Raw genomic sequence first — 17,838 nt, 5'->3', positions numbered from 1 at the left:
GGATGGTTTGTTACAAGTTTTTTTTTAAACGTTACAGTAAAATACAAAAGCTGTGATCAAGTTTGAGTTTAATTTATTATCAAATGTGACAAAGGGCAACATTACAACATATTCATTTTAAGTAATCCCAGTCCTATTACTTTTAATAGTATACTTCTCATGGATGGGAGGATGCAGACAAGAAAATATTAACATTTTTTTTCTTTCTTTGGAAGAGCAGCAACGATCTAATGGTAGATTGAAAAAAGCTCTTCAGCAGCTAGGGTTTACATTAAATACATACATTTCGGTACTTGAGATGGTCTAGTATCGAAAAGGGATGATTCAGATATTCAGAATTTAAAATATCCTGACAAAATACTGTAAGCGCTAATATCAAATATTTTCCCTCAAAATTACATTTCTCTTCTCATGTTAGAATGTTTATATGTTTATATTATAAAAAAAATTGCCTGACTTCATACTTTTTTTTAAGAACTGCAGACAGTGAGAAATGTACAGGGTCATATTACGTTTATAAACTCAGCAATGAAACTCACCAAGACAGTTTAGAATTTTAAGAAAAACAGATTTCAGTTGTTTTCATAGCTTGTGTGATTGGTTCACTCGCCTGGGAAAGCAGTGGAGTTGTACAAAGATATACGGAATTTGTCCAACATGAAAGTGCATAGGTCTTCCATCTTAATACAGATGAACAAGGAATTTAAAAAGAAACAAAACCAGTATGCTCAAGAAGCTCCTCCAATTTCCAGTGTGTATTGTGTCAGAACTGAATGGGAAGGATGCGTTGCATGCTTTCTAATACTGGAAATACTCACTGCATCAAAAGCCCTGGAGCCTATTAGAAAAAAATAACTGACTGGCCTTCATAGCAGGTAACATTCATTGTGTGTTCAGATAGCAACATAACTCACTGACTGAAATTTACAATTATTCCAATTTCTGAGGAGTAAAGGGCCATTTTATAAATTCATTTTCCAACACTTTTTAGCTGATTCAAAAATACTCAAAAACATGAATTAGTAATTAAGTAAAACATTGAGACTGAAGGCAATTGACTAGACAAAAAAATTGGAATGTTAAATTTTCCTGCTTTGACGTCAGTGGAGTTTGTGTGTGCCAAATGCATTCTCCCCATTTGTCATTTTCAAATATATGGTCTTTCTTTTTCCCCAAATCCTTCCCTTCCAATCCAATCACCAAACAAGGCTAAGCAGAACTTCTGAGAAAGGAACTTTATCATTATCTCTTTGTGACTGCTGCCTAAAGGCCATTACCCATTTGAATTATTTTCTGCAAAAAGTCTGGAATTCTACCCTTTGAATAAATACCAGACTCAAACTACTCAATGTGATAACCAGCATTAACATGCATACACACTGAAGTTAATTGTCAAATGCAATTTTAGATATGTTAACATATTAAGTTTATAGTTTTAGAAAGGAACACACCAAAAATAGAAAGAAAAAGACCATTTGCCAAGGACAGGGGAAAAAATTGGGACCAAAGAAAGGAAAGACAAGAAAAACAAAGTGGCAGCTAAGTCCAGTGGCCAGGAAAAATACAAGTGGTTTAATAGATGGTGACTTCTCTTGCATTTGCAAATTAAGTTCTCCGTGATGACTTTCACTGAATGGTTTGGGCAGCTTGTTCTTCCTTTTGCAAGGCCTGTCTGAAGGCAATCAGATTTTCTGTAAAAGGAAGAGCAATATTTTGAAACATATACATAGTTCATTTTACGTCTACGTCACAAAGGTGAAAACACAAAGTCATTTCATACAGCACGTCAGGAGAGTTGAGATTTTCTGACAACACATCTCGTTGATTTAGCTGAGCTTTAAAGGTAATGACTACACAGAAGTAGCTGGTCACTGAATCTGAAGAGCATCAAGATTTATCTCCTCCAAGTTTCCTGAGTTTACAAAACGTAAAATACTGAGGCTCAAACCCGCGCTTGTTGGATATCGAATCATCAACTAGTGATTATACCCCGGGGGGGTGGTTAAGCGGGGCGGGTCTCCTTGGAGCTGAACTGGTTCCAAGGTGACATGCTTGGCAATGAAATGTCAGAATTGAGCCAGCCCTCTGTGGCTCTCGTTATTCCAGGGCACTGCTGACAGCACAGCACTGGCTCATTGGCAGGACCTGGAGGGGCATTGGGTTGACCAAAACAAAAATGAGATAATGCTAAACAAAAGGAAATCTAACACCTGCCACAAGTTATTACGCTGCAAAACATGAACGTTTCCAAACCGCCACTTGGGAGTCAAAAAGACCAACTTCACAATAGTTTTCATTCCTCCACCTCAGGGCACCCAGTACAAGAATGTAATAAAACATACTGTTAAATTCTTGAAAAATCAACAGCCGCTCATCCATGTTCGTTTGTAATAGGTTGGTGTAGATCTCAATATTGTAGTCTGGAAGCTGTGTCATCTTCAGGAGTTCATCATCAGCATTGCTCCACTGAATTAGCTTCTGTTAAAGGAAAACCAATTATTCTGTACAATTGAACAAAACCATCTTCAGTTGCTCAAATGATAGAATATAATAATAATCCTTGCTTTTGATATAGCGCTTTTCACATCTTCTAGACATCTCAAAGTGCTTCACAGAAAATACTGTAAAGTGAATTGACTGTATATTTGTGGTTGATGGACTATTTTTCACTGAGTCAGCATCACATGTGCCCACATAGACTACAGCATAGGCTGTGTAAAGGCGCACAATCAAGGCTAGATTCCTAAATTCTGTTTGTGCCATTTCTATTCGTCACTCATCACTCTCAAAATTGCCTAAAGAATCAGTGACCCAGAGTTATAATAAGGTTAAATTATCACATTATCAACGTGTTTTCAATGTGAATTCACACTCACTAGAAATGAAACTGATTATATTAGCCAATTTATATCCCATTTGTAATGAAAACAGGATTGAGAAGCATTGGTGCCTCAATGTGGGCAAAATATTCTCATCTGTTTAGCCTATCTGGAATGGAAGGGGCAGTCCGAACACTTCCAGTGGGCATGTCACAAGTCCATGTTAGCGATTTTGTGAGTTTTTTTTCAACAAAATGTTGTTGTGACTTGGCACTACAGCAATATGCTGTCATTAATAATGCATTTAAACTCACACAGGTGAACATTTTTAGTTACACCCAGAATTTAAGTTTAAATGCTACATTTCATACCTGTTGAATTGCACGGTGTTCATCCAAAATCTGTTCCTCTAATTCAAGAACTCTAGAGACATCTAAATGCATGTCACAAATAAGTGATGGTTCTTCCTTAAAACAGAACATGAAAAAAAAAGCTTGTAAGCAAACATTTAAGATCAGCTAGGCATCAACAGTCTTTGTACAAAATATACTTCATCAGGAACACGGTGCTTAACTAGATCAATGGCCAATGGCCAATGGCCAAGGACCAGATCACCTCAGAAAGCAGGCAATTGATTGGCGTGCACACATTGGTGGGCTACCTGCAAAGATCAGCAATAATAACACTCAATGGGGTGTAATCCAGGAGACCGAACAAGCGCCATTTTTCTTTTCATCTAAAAACTGTCAAAGTTGAATTGTTTCTATATAAATAAAACCTACCTGACCAGAATTACCCATTTGGGAGAAATCATACCATGGTTCATATAAGTCAAGAAGTTACTTGCAGCTAGCCCAAATACACATGAAGCATCCTCAGAAGAAATTAAAATAAAAAAAGGACAAGTAAACCAAGGAAATCATTTCGGTATTTGGAGACAGCTTCCTGCATTGGCCAGAACAAGAGGCTTCGAATTCCAAATTACTATCCTGGTGCTTTCAACTGAATGATAAATCTGGTTTCAAACTGATGGCTTGCAAATTGCAATAAAAAGTGTTCAGTGTACTGTTTGACACCTGAATATTTTCTTTAAGAATTTGCGACCCTTCCATTGCCCTGCATAGGTTTCAAGGGATTCCAGATTGGTCCAAATATCACCAGTGTATACCTTTTTAGGAAAGTTACCACAAGAGGGTAAAGACCCATCGCTAAGCTTCATGCAGATCAGTGTGAATTAATCACAAGGCTGCTTCTATGTGTGATTTGTTAGAGGCAAAAGTGGAGACAGAGAGAAAGAAAAAANGAGATTAAGGTAAACAGAGTAGAGGAAGAGAGAGAAACCTTGCCATTCAATAATTGCAGTTATTACTATAAACTCTGGACCAATACAGATTCTAATACTCCTAATTGTACTAACATGTCTAGTGCTTGTTAATTCTCTATTTTGAATAGGGCTGTTCCAAATATAGCTGGGGAAGAGGTTGCTTTAATTTGTTTAATTTCCACTTCTATAGGTCCCTGTTCAATCAAAAGGTAGATTCTTCAAGAGGGCTCAGCAGCATTTAATGCCATTCTCTGGACAGTACATTGACTAACATTAGTGTAACCTAAAAACTTTTGTGCAGCCATTAAATGTTAACTTCTCTTGGAAGTTGTAATTTTTATTTTTCCAGAATAAGTCCCCCAAATCTGTATACCATCTACAAGTACCTATTTGGATTGACAGCCCTGAGATTTGGGAAGGTTAGTAAGAAACCATGAACCTAACCTGAGGTACATCCAAACCAAAACGATCATACGTCTCGACCATTTCCTGATTTTCACTTAGAACTTCAGTTTCTGCAGGCTTTAAAGACAACACCAGAGGGATGATGTAAAGAGTTCTATACTACATATTGCCATAAACTGAGAATAAACTACATGTAGCAAACTATACCATGTTTAAAACTGCTACTCACCGAAAAGGCTGGTTGCCCTTCTGCATCCCAGTCGTTATTAAACCCAGCATATCTAAATTTTGTTTCATACACAGCCCCTGTGTTGAAGGCCCATTATCCTAATGGCTGTTTTCACAATCCCTCAGTCCCGCAGACACAACCCAATAGTTTGGTGCTAAAAGGTTGTTGCACTTGAAACATTAATAGAATCCTTGTATTTGAGTGCCTTATCACATTGAAACGTCTCAAAGCACTTCAGAGTTTTTTGTAAAGTGTATTGACCATTTAATAATAATAATTGAATAAAGATCCATTTTTCAGATGCTGATTGACCCATTATGCATTTCCACTTCTGCTCCCCCCATGAATGTAATTTACTGTATAGCAGCTAGTCTTGGAAATAATGTTGCCATAATATTCAATATGCGGAAAAATCTTTAAATAACTTACGTTTTTTTGGTAGAGCAACCGAATTTCAGACTGTTCCATGGTTTCATTTTCATTTATGTCTTTAGATGTATTGGAAATTTCTGGCTCACAAGAAGCTCCTTCCTCAACACCAAGTTCTTTCACCCTAGAGCAGATAGCAACAAAACACTTCAGTCCTACTACATGTACAAGATATTCTATAACCGGAGGGCAATGAGTAACTTTAAAACAACTATTACTCTCAGCCCAATATCTCAAGCCATTCCTTTCCAGCAATCATGCAGACAATGCAAAAACTAAACAATGGCAAACTCAAAAACAAAGCTCTGCATTCTCCTTCCCTCATATTTAGGAAAATTCAATGACATTTCCATTAGTTTTCAACTGTTTACCTGTCTGAATACCGCAAAGTATTGAGAGTGTGCTCGCACGAGTTCAATCCTGGTGAAATCATTGCAATCTAGAAGGGAAAGAAAGAAGAATCAACTCAGGTCGTATTAAAGGATAGAAGACCGATCTAATTTCACTTTGAATTAAATGCTATACTTTAAACAGGTTTGGTGTTGTGGATAGCACTTAATAATCTTTGCATCTGATAAATAGTGCCTTATCACATCATTAAGATATCTCAAAAGCGCTTCACAGGATTTACTGTGACATCTAGTTGTTGGACACCAATGGAACTGTACTCAGCAAGTCATTATGGAGCAGAAATAAAAACAAATGTATTCTTTGCCTCCTGCAAAAAGAGTTTCACAAACAGATGATCACAAATGGGTGAAATTTAAACATCAGTCCCTGAAGTCCAAAGCAATGATTTATATAAAAGATATACCATGCAAGTTCTAGAGTTTTCACCAATAAATGAATCTCTCAGCACCAGAGTCAGTTTGCTTGCTCGGAACGGAGTATAGATATTATTGTGGCCCAATGCTCGAATGCACTCCTGAAAGACAAATTGATTCTATTAACAGGATTTATACATACAAATAAATGCAACATGAAAAGATACCACATATACTTGATAAAGGGGAGAAAGGTGAAAAAGATATTGAGGGAGTGTCAAAAAGACCATTTTTTCAGTATTGAAGTCCAGCTGAGTGACTAAAATGAAATATTGCGCATGAGGAAGATATACAGAATTAATTTATTAATTTGAGGGGTGAAAAGAAAAGGAAGAATACTATTTTGCATTCAATTAATTAATTCAATTAATTAATTCAATTTTGCATATATAATAGCAATAGCTTCTTATGTCATTGAGATGTCTCAAAGCTCTTCACAGGATTTTCTTCCACTCTGAAGTGTAGAAACTGTGTAAGCAAACAAGGCATACAATTTGTTCATAGCAATTTTCCACAAGTCACAGTCATGAAAGGAATGACCAATTTTATCTGGAGGATAGAAGGTTTGATAAACGGGTGTAGGAATGCAGCATTCGATTCTTTCAAAGACCCAAACTGATGCAGTGTAGAATTTTCTAATAACCCACACCAGATGGATAATAAGACAAAATAAACTTAGCTAGTGCATCACTCCCCAATTAACGATTCATTCAATGTGCAATATTACCTTTAAGGCGAGTAGGCTTTTATTAATCTCAGCTCCTTCCATTCGTGTTTGTCTATCTGCACTGCTAGTATCAGCACCTCTCTCATTACCGGCCAGATCGATTAGGGAAAACTGGCCATGAAGCTTTTTGTGTCTGCGGAGAATAATCTGGAAAACTGCATGGGACCTGGAGGAGTTGTTATTTACAGATGTTTGTCCAGACGTCCTATTAAAAAAAAACAAGTTTGTATATTCTAGGAACCGAATTAATAGTAAGCAGATGGCACAACATATGGAATTAGACATTAAAAATAAATCACTTGTTGGCAAACACCATCTCAGTAGAGCTTGGAAAAACCAAACATACAAAATGGCAGCATATATTGCAAGTGGGACAATAAAGAAATTACGTTTTGGCACAATTTAATGTCTGGTATGAAGAGTGAAAAAAGTCCAGCTAAAAGAGTTCAATGTGCAAACATTAAACTACAGTCAATACATATTTAAATTTAAAAAACAGGTAGCTGGCATCAGAACTTCAGACGCTCACCTGGGGGATGGGGTTAGGAGGGAGAGAATAATTAATTAATAAGCTCAGTTTCTCATCCCATCATTTGGGTGCCAGCAGAACATAGGAACAAGATTTCCTCACAAAAGATCCGTACCACTGAGCCAAGCTAACACACAAAATGCAAGAATTGTTATCGCACAGTAAAAATAATAATAATCCTTGCATTTGATATAGCACCTTATTACCTTATAGTGTAGTTACCTGTGACTGTTTCCCACATCAATCATCAGGATCACATCATCCACAGAGAAGACTTCTTGCTCTTGAAGCCCCACAATCTGAACCTGCTGCTTATTATCTTCTAAAATACGCAGCTTAGCTTTTTTGTTTAACAGATCAAATACCTGTTTAAGGAAAGTGCTAAAGTTTGAATTACAGTGACCGGCAAGGCAGAGCAAAAAATAAACATTCTGCAAATGTTGCTCTGAGGTTAGAAAACAATTTCCAATTTTCAAAGAACATTAACACTTTTTAACTTGCCAACATTTACTAGAATAGTTTCTATTCCAGAGGGAAGCATTTATCTAGGACAAACTCTTGAGATTTCAAGGAACACTGACATGTTCATACAGTAACATTATGAAACTGAATGGTCCCCGCATACTCTATAGGTTCAACTGAACGTCTAGATTTGGAACTTACCTTGCCACTGTAGATCTCAAAAAAGGTTACAAATACTGTCAGATTAAGATCTTTGTAACGGGGCTGTTGAAGCAGCAAAAAGACATCTTGAGCTGAAGAAGTAAGAAATGAAGGTTACAAACATTTCTGTGATAGTATGAAGAGATTTCACAACTAACTATTGTATTTTGTCTACTGCTTACTTGCAAGAGCATAGATTCCCTTAGAAAAGTCTTGGGTTTTGCCTGAGAAGTCACCGCCCATTGTCTGCATTTTTTAAAAAAAGACAATTATCGAGGAGAGAAATTTGAGCTACACTATTGCATATAACCACTAACAAATTAAAGCAGGAAGAAATAATGATCCTCCTTATAATATTAGGCAGAACATTTCTCAGTTCTACTGATTTCCACTAGAAGAGAATGTTGTGCATGGCATCATCAACCCACTGAAAGAATATTTAACTTGTGGTTAAGACACTCAATCCTTAAATTAATTTTACATTGAGAGAAGGTTCCCAAACTAGTTTAAAGGAAGAAATTAGGTTTCCTTTTATTTAAATATACAAAACAAAGCTACAGAATCAAAGATTACTTTCTTCATATCCTTCACTGCTTCACTCCATTACTAAGGTCAGCAGCACTGCATGATGCACAAAGTCTAGCTCTGAAGTATTTTCAGAATCAGCATTCACTGCCCAATTTAGCACATTGGGTCTATTGATTGTACAAACAAGGATGATGACATCTGTTTGTGATCATTTTGAACAAGTTTACTATTGCTTCCTCTGCTTCCCAACGAGTAAAAGTGAGAAAGTGAAGACATGAACTTTTTACAAGAAACCTTTGAAATGTATAAGAAAGCCAGTGGATATAGAATCAAACTGAAGAAAATATACACTTATGTTCTTTTCAATATTCACGTACACAAACAAAAGGCATTTTGGGGATAATTGTAATCTGGAAAATCTAGACGTTCACATCAACTACATTTTTTACTTTATGTGATTATAAGCCAATTTTATATTAACGATGTATATACTTACGTGAGTTTTACCACTTCCAGTTTGCCCATAGGCAAAACAAGTAGCCATTCCCCGCTCGAATATTGTCTGCACTAAAGGTCCTGCTGAAAGTCTGATCAAACCAGAAGGCAGAAATGAATATACAGGATGACCCTGTTATATGGCACCTCTTTAGGCAGAAGTTTGCCAGTCTCACACAGGGGCAAGGTCAGTGGCAATCTGACAACATGGAAGTGTGACTGGTAGCCATTTTTCCCCTCCACATGCTAGTTATTACACAGGGAGTAAATTAAATTTATAATTTTTAAAAAATCCAAGCACCAGGTTTGCCTTAAGAGCTGGGAAATTACCAACTTGAAGTTCATGTTTATTTTGGCGATGTCAATCAAAAAAACAAAAAGTTACTGAAGGTGTAGTGGTATTTGGAAACAACAAGAACAACTTGCATTTATAGATCTTTCCAGAGTTGTTTGGATCTGGAATGCATTGCCTGAAAGTGGTGGAAGCCGATTCGATAACAACTTTCAAGAGTGAAGTAGATAATTATTTGGGGAGGACAAGTTTGCAGGGCTATGGGGAGAGCGCGGGGGAGTAGGATTGATTTGGGTAGCTCTTTTCAAAGAGCCGGCACAGACACAATGGGCCGAACGGCCTCCTCTGTACTGTATGATTCTATGATATAGCACCCTTCATGCAGAATAATGTCCCGGAGCGCTTAAACACTAACATCAGATTAGAGAAGTTTTCCCAAGTACAGCCATGTATTTATTGTTACTGGTGTTGAGATGCACTGTACCTGTAAACTTCTTCATTGTTAACATTCTCATTAAAGGCGTAGTCAAATCTGAAGCTCTGGTTCTCCAGATATTTGGTGAGGTCGACTTTCAGTTTGGGCTCATGAACCAGGACCACATTCTTGCTGGGAAGTGTAATCACATCAACCTCTTTCTTGGTCTTTTCTGTGAAAACCATAATTATACAATTACTGCTCAGTCCTAACAAGTTCTTTTGTTTGAAGCTCTGCTACTTCAGATAAACATAAGATGATATAGTCACCTACCATAAGGAATGACAATTTTGAAACTTCTCAAAGCTTTTGGGAGTGCAATATGTGGCAGTTCAGTAGATACCATTTAATATCAACCGTAAAACTTACCCATTTTACTGAGGGGACGCTTTCGGACACAAACACATATTTTGTGCACTTCTACCTGAAATAGAGTTGGAAGGTGACTAGATATATGAAGTTTATAAGGAAACAATTTTATTGCTGGAATATACAATACAAAATAAATCAAATGAAGTTGCTTCACCAATGCAAGTATTGGCAGTAGACTAAAGGTCTGTACTACTGTAATGATGTATACACTTTGCTTGGATATAAATAGACTAGTGTATTGAGACCATGGAGGACTTCCTGATTTAAGCAAATCTTGGTGCAAGAAAAATAACACTTCAATAATATAGGAAAAGCATCCGTTTCTCAACCCTCAGAAGGTCAGCAACCCAACATTTTTATATATATATATATGATAGATATGATTTCTTAGGCTAAGCATTAAGAGCCTAGCTCATAGGAATCCTGGCCAAATAGCCTTCCATGTATTTCCACATTGGAAAGTAGGGCAGGCCAGTTGTGGCAGCAGCAGATTTGGCTCAAAGACCTCAGCAAGCTGTGTGTAAATAAGCTGCATTTCTGGAAATCAATAACCTTGGTCAATATGATCTTTGGCCATTAGCACCTGAGAATGCTTGGGAATTCCAAAGTGCCTAGGCATTCCTTTAATCTATCACATCCATGTAATCTCCACCAACACCTAGTACAGTAAATTCAGTACATTAAGTAAATTGGCGGTCCGATTTTGGTCTTACTTTACTTGGCCCAAGGGCATTATCCATCTGCTTTGCTCCTTGCCTCCCATAGCATCCTTTCTCTCTTCCTCCACACCCCCCACCCTCCCAGCAAAACAGCACAAGAACGTTAGAGGAATAATCTCATTACTCACCGGATCTGCAACTGAAAGAGGACGATAGTCCAGAGTAGCTCTGAATTCTTTAATCATCTTCATGAATTCCCAATTTGGATTACTAGTGTCATATTCCTGCATTAACAAACGATTAGAGTACTACATTATTGCACTTATTCCTGGAAGACTAAAATAATTTATGCAGTTGTAGCTGCTAAGAAAGACCTTTTGCATATTATAGATACATAGGTCAAACTGAGCATTTTTAGCAGTCGGAAAAAAGTGACTACGAAACTCATACCAGGATGATTGCGTTATATTCACAGAAAAGTTGTTTCTGCTGCTAAAGAAAGAGAGAGAGGCTGTTTTCTGGACAAATGGATTCCTACCTGTGTACGCTTTTCTCTGATTTCCTGTAGTTGCATTCGCCTGTCTTGTTGTTTCTTCAATTTTTCACTTTCTTTTGTCTTTCTTGCTGTTGAGGAAGTCAAAAACAAAGCCATTACTGATGAAATCAGTATTAAAGAAACATAACAAATGTAAATCCTGGTGATGCAGCCAGCACAAATCACTCTTCCAAGTGCTTAACTTCAGAGTATTTTCATCTGGTTTCTCAATACCACTACACAATGTAGTCCATTTTATATAGACACAAATCTCGAGCAGAGTGGAGAGGGGACAGAAATTAAAATTAATGACAGATGTAGATTAATCAATCAATACTACAAAAGAATCATGAGGTGGAAAACCAAGAGAAGAATTAAGTTAAAGGGTCAATTTAAAATATATTACTAATTTAGATTTATACAGTGCCTTTCATGTCAGGAGGGCATTGCATGCGCTTGACAGTCCTGGTTTGGCACCCAAGCCGGAGGTCGGGAGGGGAAAGATGTCTGAATGGCGGTAGAAGAGGATGATCTTGAGACAATGAAAGAGGCGAGCGAGGGAGAGGGCGCGTTGGAGGGATTCTGGGATGTAATAATTAAAAAACTTAAAATACTCTTTTGGTATCCAAAAGAAGACTTAGCATCCTCTCCATCAGATTAAAATGTTAAAACATGTAGTTTATCACCATGAATCCAAAATAACCAGATAATGTTAAAAAGGAAATATTAAACACCTCAACTGTTACATGATCTCTAATGTTAAATAGATTTATATCTGGACATGACAGACCTTATTCTCTGGAGAACATGTCAGAGATGGGGTGGGAAAAGACATATATAATCTCCAGCTTCAATAGTGCTTCGTCTTCGACTGCACATTTGGTCTTTTTCCCCTCCACACACGCTTCTAAAATCTACTCAAGTGAAAATAGCCATAACCCTCTATCCCCAAATCATCCGATGTACAGGTTCTAATTTGAAGAATCAGTATTTAATTGTGTCCTTTTTACCTGTGGAAATGGTTGCTCTCCTGGCTGAAACATTGGAATTTGAAAGTTCTGCATCAGCTTCTTTTTGAGTCTGTAACACGGTTGATGCCCTTGAGCGATTGGGACGTGGTACTTGAGGAAGAAAAAAGAAAAAATGTAAACCTAATTCTATCCAAACTTTTCAATAATTAATTTTCAAAATATACTCAGTTTTGAAAAATGATGCAAAGTCTTTGGTAATGTAAAATAAACCTGGCTTTCTACTGCCAAATGACAATCCCGGATCAGACATTGGGGAGGACAGGATCAGGATTTGGTGCATCTGGAGTGTGAATAGTCTGTGATGTTGCCAGAATTGCTGGTCTGAGGTCACAGAGCTATCCCAAGAAGCATGGAGACACTAACAGTGGCATCAACAAAAACATCTGGCTGGGAGGGAGACCAGACTTTTCTTTTTGATTTGGTGTCTAATACATGCAGAAACCCATCACTATGCTTGAGTGTGTCTTAACCAATCTGTGAGTTCTATATATGCTATCAACATGTATGTTGGTGTACTGTTGGGAGCTTAACCACCTATAACTGCATAGCTTGCCACCGAAAGCACCCTCTGGCACGCTCCCCAGTTCGTGTCCAGCTAGAACAACCACTTGCAGACATCGGGTGCAGAGAATAAAATTGACAATTCCAAAAAGCATGAAAAAAAATTCCAAGGAGTATTAATTTAAAAAAGGAATATCATGTGGTTTATCATGAACTCTGCTAATCCATTTTACTTCACACTAAAGGGCTCGATTCCCTTCTGAAAGGTTAAAAGTAAATACAGGGTACTCAACACCATTCATTGGACCTGCCATTGACAACTTTCTTGCACTGTAGCCATATTTCCTGCCTGCTGCTGAATGCACAGCACACAGGGAGTGATGTCGTGATGGCTAGTTTGGTTTAGTACGCTACTCTAATACAGTTTTAGTTGAACTGAAATCACCATTTATAATGGGGTTCTCCTGGAGAAATGGAGTATACCCATGTCTCGCATCATTGTACTCTTACATGTAAATGTCTTACTCACTTTCACTTGGATGGGTAATCCTTTGAGCAGTCGTTACACGTCTTGAGGAGGCCTGAAAACAAATGTGAAAAAAAAGCTGCACAAGCACTTTACAGAGATAGAAATTGCATTTGCAATCGACTTACAAATTTAAAAAACTACCAGTTTTGACTTTCCCATTAAATAGCATCACAAGAAATGTTTTAGTTGATGGTGTAGAAACAGGATAAATTTAAAAATTCACTGACAACTTACCCGGGTCATCATCACAGGTTTACTTGGAGGTGGCATAATTTCCTCTGACAATTCAGGGTTTAACAGCAATAAAGTGTCGAAGTCGATCTGAAGAGGAAAGCATCTTGGATTCAGACAAGTTTTAAAAACACTTTTTTTTGAACCCAACAAACACCATGTCAATACAGGAAGGCGCCTTTTTTCTTAAACAAATTAGCTTAGGTCTGTAGTTAATTCATCACAGCGATCATTTATGGTGACAAGCGTAAAGATTTTTGGGGCTCACGACTTTTAAAAATAAGATTCTACATCTGCCCATCTGGTTTAGAAAGGCATTAAAGTGGGCAATCATGTGCCCTGATAAATACAGTATTGAATGAAAATCATTTCAAACTTTAAGAACTTTCCTTCAGTCATAAAAATGTTAATGTCCTTTTTCCGCTCAACTGAAAATTATGCATTAAGAGTTACCATCCTTGAAGACTTACTTACCTCTTTTCCTTTTTGCAAGTTATTTTCCAGCCACTCAGCTTTTACCTTAGACTGATCAGGTGAAACTGCAGTTATGTTTGCCTCATGTACCATTCCTTTTTTGTGTGGGAGAGAGTCAACAATTAAAGTAATTAACCAAATCCATAACTTTGAAACATACAACAACAAAATTACATTTTTATAGCGCCTTTTTGGGAGGACGTGAAAGAAAAGCAAATTAAAAACAAAAAAGCAAATACAAAGAAAAGCAAGGTACAGTAGAAGCCCCTTACAGCTGACACATTGGACCCGGGAGTTTTGTCCAGTTTAAGCGTCCCTGCCGCTTAAGCTGGACAAAACACCTGGCCTGAAGTTCCTCTTGCCTCCTACCTTCCTGCCCAGAAGAGCAACAACTCTGGCGGAGGCAGCACCTCCTGCCCATTGCACAGGCAGGGGATCAATTAGTGGTGGCTCATAAGTGATCGACACCTCGGAGCCGCCACAAATTGGTCCCTTTACGTCCACCGGATGCAGTCACTGCCCCCACCTTTCCCTCACTGGCTGCTGCTTATTGATAGGACTAGGGTGCTGTATCAAGCGAGAAGACAGTTTCGATAACCAGGCACGGCGAAACATTAGGCAAGTTTCCTTACTTCACATGCCTGTTTACCTCGCAGGAACCCGGTTATTTGCTTGTGGGACACTTCTGTGCGCAATTGGCTGCCGCCAAGGTTACAACCCCAGCCAAGGTTACTATTTTGAGCTACTTACCAAGCTTTCAAAAACAATTTAGTTTGCCAGAAGCAGACTCTCACCCTGTACCACATCCAGAGAAATTCAAATGGATACTATGCAGTTTCACAATCTTTATCATTTCATGAGGAAGCCACTGTGACATCATAAAGCAGCTTAACTACCTTCAGCGTTAAGGAACAAAACAAAGTAAAAGGAATGTGGGAACAAATTAACCATTTCACAGTAACTGTACTTCCTTTCCCCCAGGATTTTCACATAATGAAACCCCATTCCCTGCCAACTTGATCTTCTCTGTGGAATTTCAAGACTTTAGAACTGGTCTTGCTCGGTGTCGCTTAACATTAAATATACAGTCAATTCACTTTACTGAAAACTCTGCGAAGCGCTTTGAGATGTCTCGATGACGTGATAAGACGCTGTATCAGCAGTCTTAGAATATATTGTCAAAATGCAACGATTATTATTATTATCATGACTCCTCTCTCTTCCTTCCTCTCCCCCCCCCCCCTACGCTCTTGGTGTCCTGCACTACACATCGGGACGTCCTCCCGACGCGAAAGGCGCTTTACAAATGTAATCTTGTTGTTGTTGTTGTCGTCGTCGCAGGTCTTGAGCCGCAGTGGGGAGTATTTCTCAATTTGGGGATTGGGCCCCAGTTGGGGGACGCTGCCGCGATTAACAACAAATTACATTTCGTATAGAGCCTTCCAAGTCAGGAAGGGCGTCCCAGTGAAACAGCCAGTGGGGTGCACCTGAAAGTCAACCCCCATCCCACACACACCCCCCCCCACGCCTTCAGAGAGCAGCACCAGACCGGCGTCGTCGTCACGTCACGTCGCGTGGCGTCACGTCACGCTTGCCGGCCGACCAATCACCGCGGGGCTCTGGCGAGGCGGTCACCGACGTCACGAGGGGGGCGGGTGGGCGCGGACAATTCGAAAAGACGAGAAGGAATAACCGACGTCTCCAGCGCGCATGTGCACCGGCTCCGCCCGTTCGGGTGCTTTTTGCCTGTATTGTCGATTGATTTGGGAACGGGATATATGTGTGTGTGTGTGTATACATATATATATATATATAAAAAATCCAGTTGGCAAAAACCGAGAGAGAGAGAAATACTACTGCTAATACCGTTGCACAGACATATCCAGAGGTGGAAAGGCGATACGACAGGAGACGGGACAGTCGCAACAGCAAACGTGAGGTGAAGAGGGTGCGACTTCGAACGATTTGCGTCGGACATTGAAGATGTGCGCGGGCTTTCGGGTCGGGAGGCCGTCTCGAAGCGTTTCCACTCGTTCACTCGACACGAAGCTGCACCAAGAGCCCACCCTACACCCCCCCACACCCCCCACCCCCTAAAAAAAAACCTGCAGTAAAATCCGTTTCAAACCGACTCTCTCTCCCCCCCCCACTCCCCCTCACAGGGTATCAGCCACAAGTTAATGTTAAGTTTAATATCAGGAACTTTTTTTTTTGAGAAACAACAACTCACCGTCACTGCGCTGGATTTTGACAACAATTCCAACCTGGACCCTCGGATTAACGGCCGCCATTGTTCCGTTTGCTTGTGCCAACGTTTACGACCGTTAACGGCTGTTCTCGCCGCCCGCCACCAACCGACAAAATTTCAAACCTTGCCAGGCTCGGAGCATGCGCAGCGCCACCCGACGCGCCGCCGCCGCCGCACGCGCGTCCGCGCGCGCAATTTAAAGGCGCAGGTACCCGGGGACCCTTAAAGGGACACTCTTTCAGACGACAACTTGCACTTTGGACCACACTTACTCGCCACAAATAAATCAACGAATGAATGGCGAGAGCATTTGCTCACGTTTCCACCAGCGGCGTAGATGTGGAGTGAACGTCCCGTCCCCCATGTGAAAGGCGCTACACGAATGTAATTTGTTGGAACTGTTCTCCGCAGCCCTTTGAAAAGTTTCATATTGTAGGCTGGTCGCGTATCGGTTAAGAGTTCTCGCTTCCAAGTGGGAAGACTCTGGTTCGTTAAAAGTCGGTTCATTTCGACCGACCTCTCTCTCAATGAGTTTGTTGCGTCTTAAAAAAAGTAGAAATGCAATTACTGCAAATGGGCACTCGCTTCCGAACTTGTGCCGCAATGATCGAGTGGAACAATACTCGCAGAGCAAATGCTCCCAGCTCAGCTGACGAGTTCTACTTGTGACAGGAACCTGATATAATTGTGTGCGAGACTGATGCTCTTAGTGTCTCATTACACCCGAAAAACAGTCAATTCACTTTACAGTATATCCTGTGAAGCATTTTGATATTTCCCAACGACATAAGGCACGATATCAAATGCATTAATATTACAAGGTAGGCTTGTGAGTAACTCACTTGTTGGATATGAGCAACCAACCAGGGTATATATATATTTTTTAAAAAATTGCTGCATGGCTTGGCATATACTCACACTAAAAAGTTTTAATTCAGAAGCTACAGGAGTAACTGGTGTGCGAAATAGAACCACCAGTCCAAAAGGTGTTCTGAGAGTAACATCAAGAGGCCTCTGAACTTTTACCAACATAAACTGTGAGGCATTCAATTTGTTTAAAAAGTATATTTTTGTTTCCAGTCCTCACTATTATATCATAGCATGATTGTAAGTCCAGTGCTGAATGATGACTAACCTTCACAAACGGACCCAAGATGCACACACCCCTGCTCAACTCGTGTCAATTTAGTACACAACTCCAGATTTGATCACTCCCAATGAGTTACTAATAGCAGGAGGATCAAAACAGTACTAGCTCTACTCCATGTCCTTTTGAAAATTGCTCAGACTTGAAGCTCAAATGTACAGAGGAAGATACTGAAGTTGTTGCTTTGCCAGTCACTATAATGAAGATTTAAACATCCTTTAATGTTTAAAGAATTAAAGCTAAGCCACTCTTAAGTTAGTACTCGCCTGCCGGCTAAACCTGCCAGTGTAGGGTGTACATACATCCTTCCTCCTCCCAGCAATGAAGGAATCTGCTTTATGTCTGAAATAACTAAGTTTGACAAGTTCTGCT

The 17,838-nt window shown here is 39.3% G+C and overlaps 1 protein-coding gene across 5 annotated transcripts; it reads right to left on the bottom strand.

Annotated features, from left to right (window-relative positions):
• Positions 1-51: 51 nt before the first annotated feature.
• LOC103182748 (kinesin-like protein KIF2A) lies at positions 52-16,469 on the bottom strand. 5 transcript variants are annotated; one of them, XM_007899847.2, is made up of 21 exons: positions 16,302-16,469; positions 14,072-14,166; positions 13,601-13,687; positions 13,367-13,418; positions 12,316-12,426; positions 11,309-11,394; positions 10,959-11,054; positions 10,109-10,163; positions 9,749-9,911; positions 8,974-9,064; positions 8,132-8,195; positions 7,950-8,041; positions 7,509-7,651; positions 6,758-6,962; positions 6,021-6,131; positions 5,578-5,645; positions 5,207-5,330; positions 4,588-4,665; positions 3,191-3,286; positions 2,343-2,478; positions 52-1,691 (listed from the first exon to the last, which is right to left on the bottom strand). In XM_007899847.2, the coding sequence occupies exons 1-21, from the start codon at positions 16,360-16,362 to the stop codon at positions 1,627-1,629; spliced, it is 2,079 nt and encodes a 692-aa protein (XP_007898038.1). In that variant the 5' UTR covers positions 16,363-16,469; the 3' UTR covers positions 52-1,626. The 5 variants fall into 5 exon arrangements, with proteins under 5 accessions (XP_007898038.1, XP_042191586.1, XP_042191584.1 ...); XM_042335652.1 differs by lacking the exon at positions 16,302-16,469 and adding an exon at positions 14,822-15,165; XM_042335650.1 differs by lacking the exon at positions 16,302-16,469 and adding an exon at positions 14,704-14,725.
• Between the last annotated feature and the right edge of the window lie 1,369 nt (positions 16,470-17,838).

This window comes from Callorhinchus milii, unplaced genomic scaffold (assembly GCF_018977255.1).
Source record: "Callorhinchus milii isolate IMCB2004 unplaced genomic scaffold, IMCB_Cmil_1.0 Scaffold5, whole genome shotgun sequence".
NCBI classification, from domain to species: Eukaryota; Metazoa; Chordata; class Chondrichthyes; order Chimaeriformes; family Callorhinchidae; genus Callorhinchus; species Callorhinchus milii.
Note: the sequence above shows the minus strand (reverse complement) of the source record. Positions and strands in the feature narration are given on the sequence as shown.

What these genes read in the sequence shown, in the direction of transcription:
- LOC103182748 (XM_007899847.2), bottom strand. Translation starts at nt 16,362, where the DNA reads ATGGCGGCCGTTAATCCGAGGGTCCAGGTTGGAATTGTTGTCAAAATC. An exon ending in TTGAGATCTACAGTGGCAAG is followed by an intron (nt 7,652 to 7,949) that starts GTAAGTTCCAAA and finishes TTCCTTAAACAG; the next exon opens with GTATTTGATCTGTTAAACAA. An exon ending in GGTTGCTCTACCAAAAAAAC is followed by an intron (nt 4,666 to 5,206) that starts GTAAGTTATTTA and finishes TTGTCTTTAAAG; the next exon opens with CCTGCAGAAACTGAAGTTCT.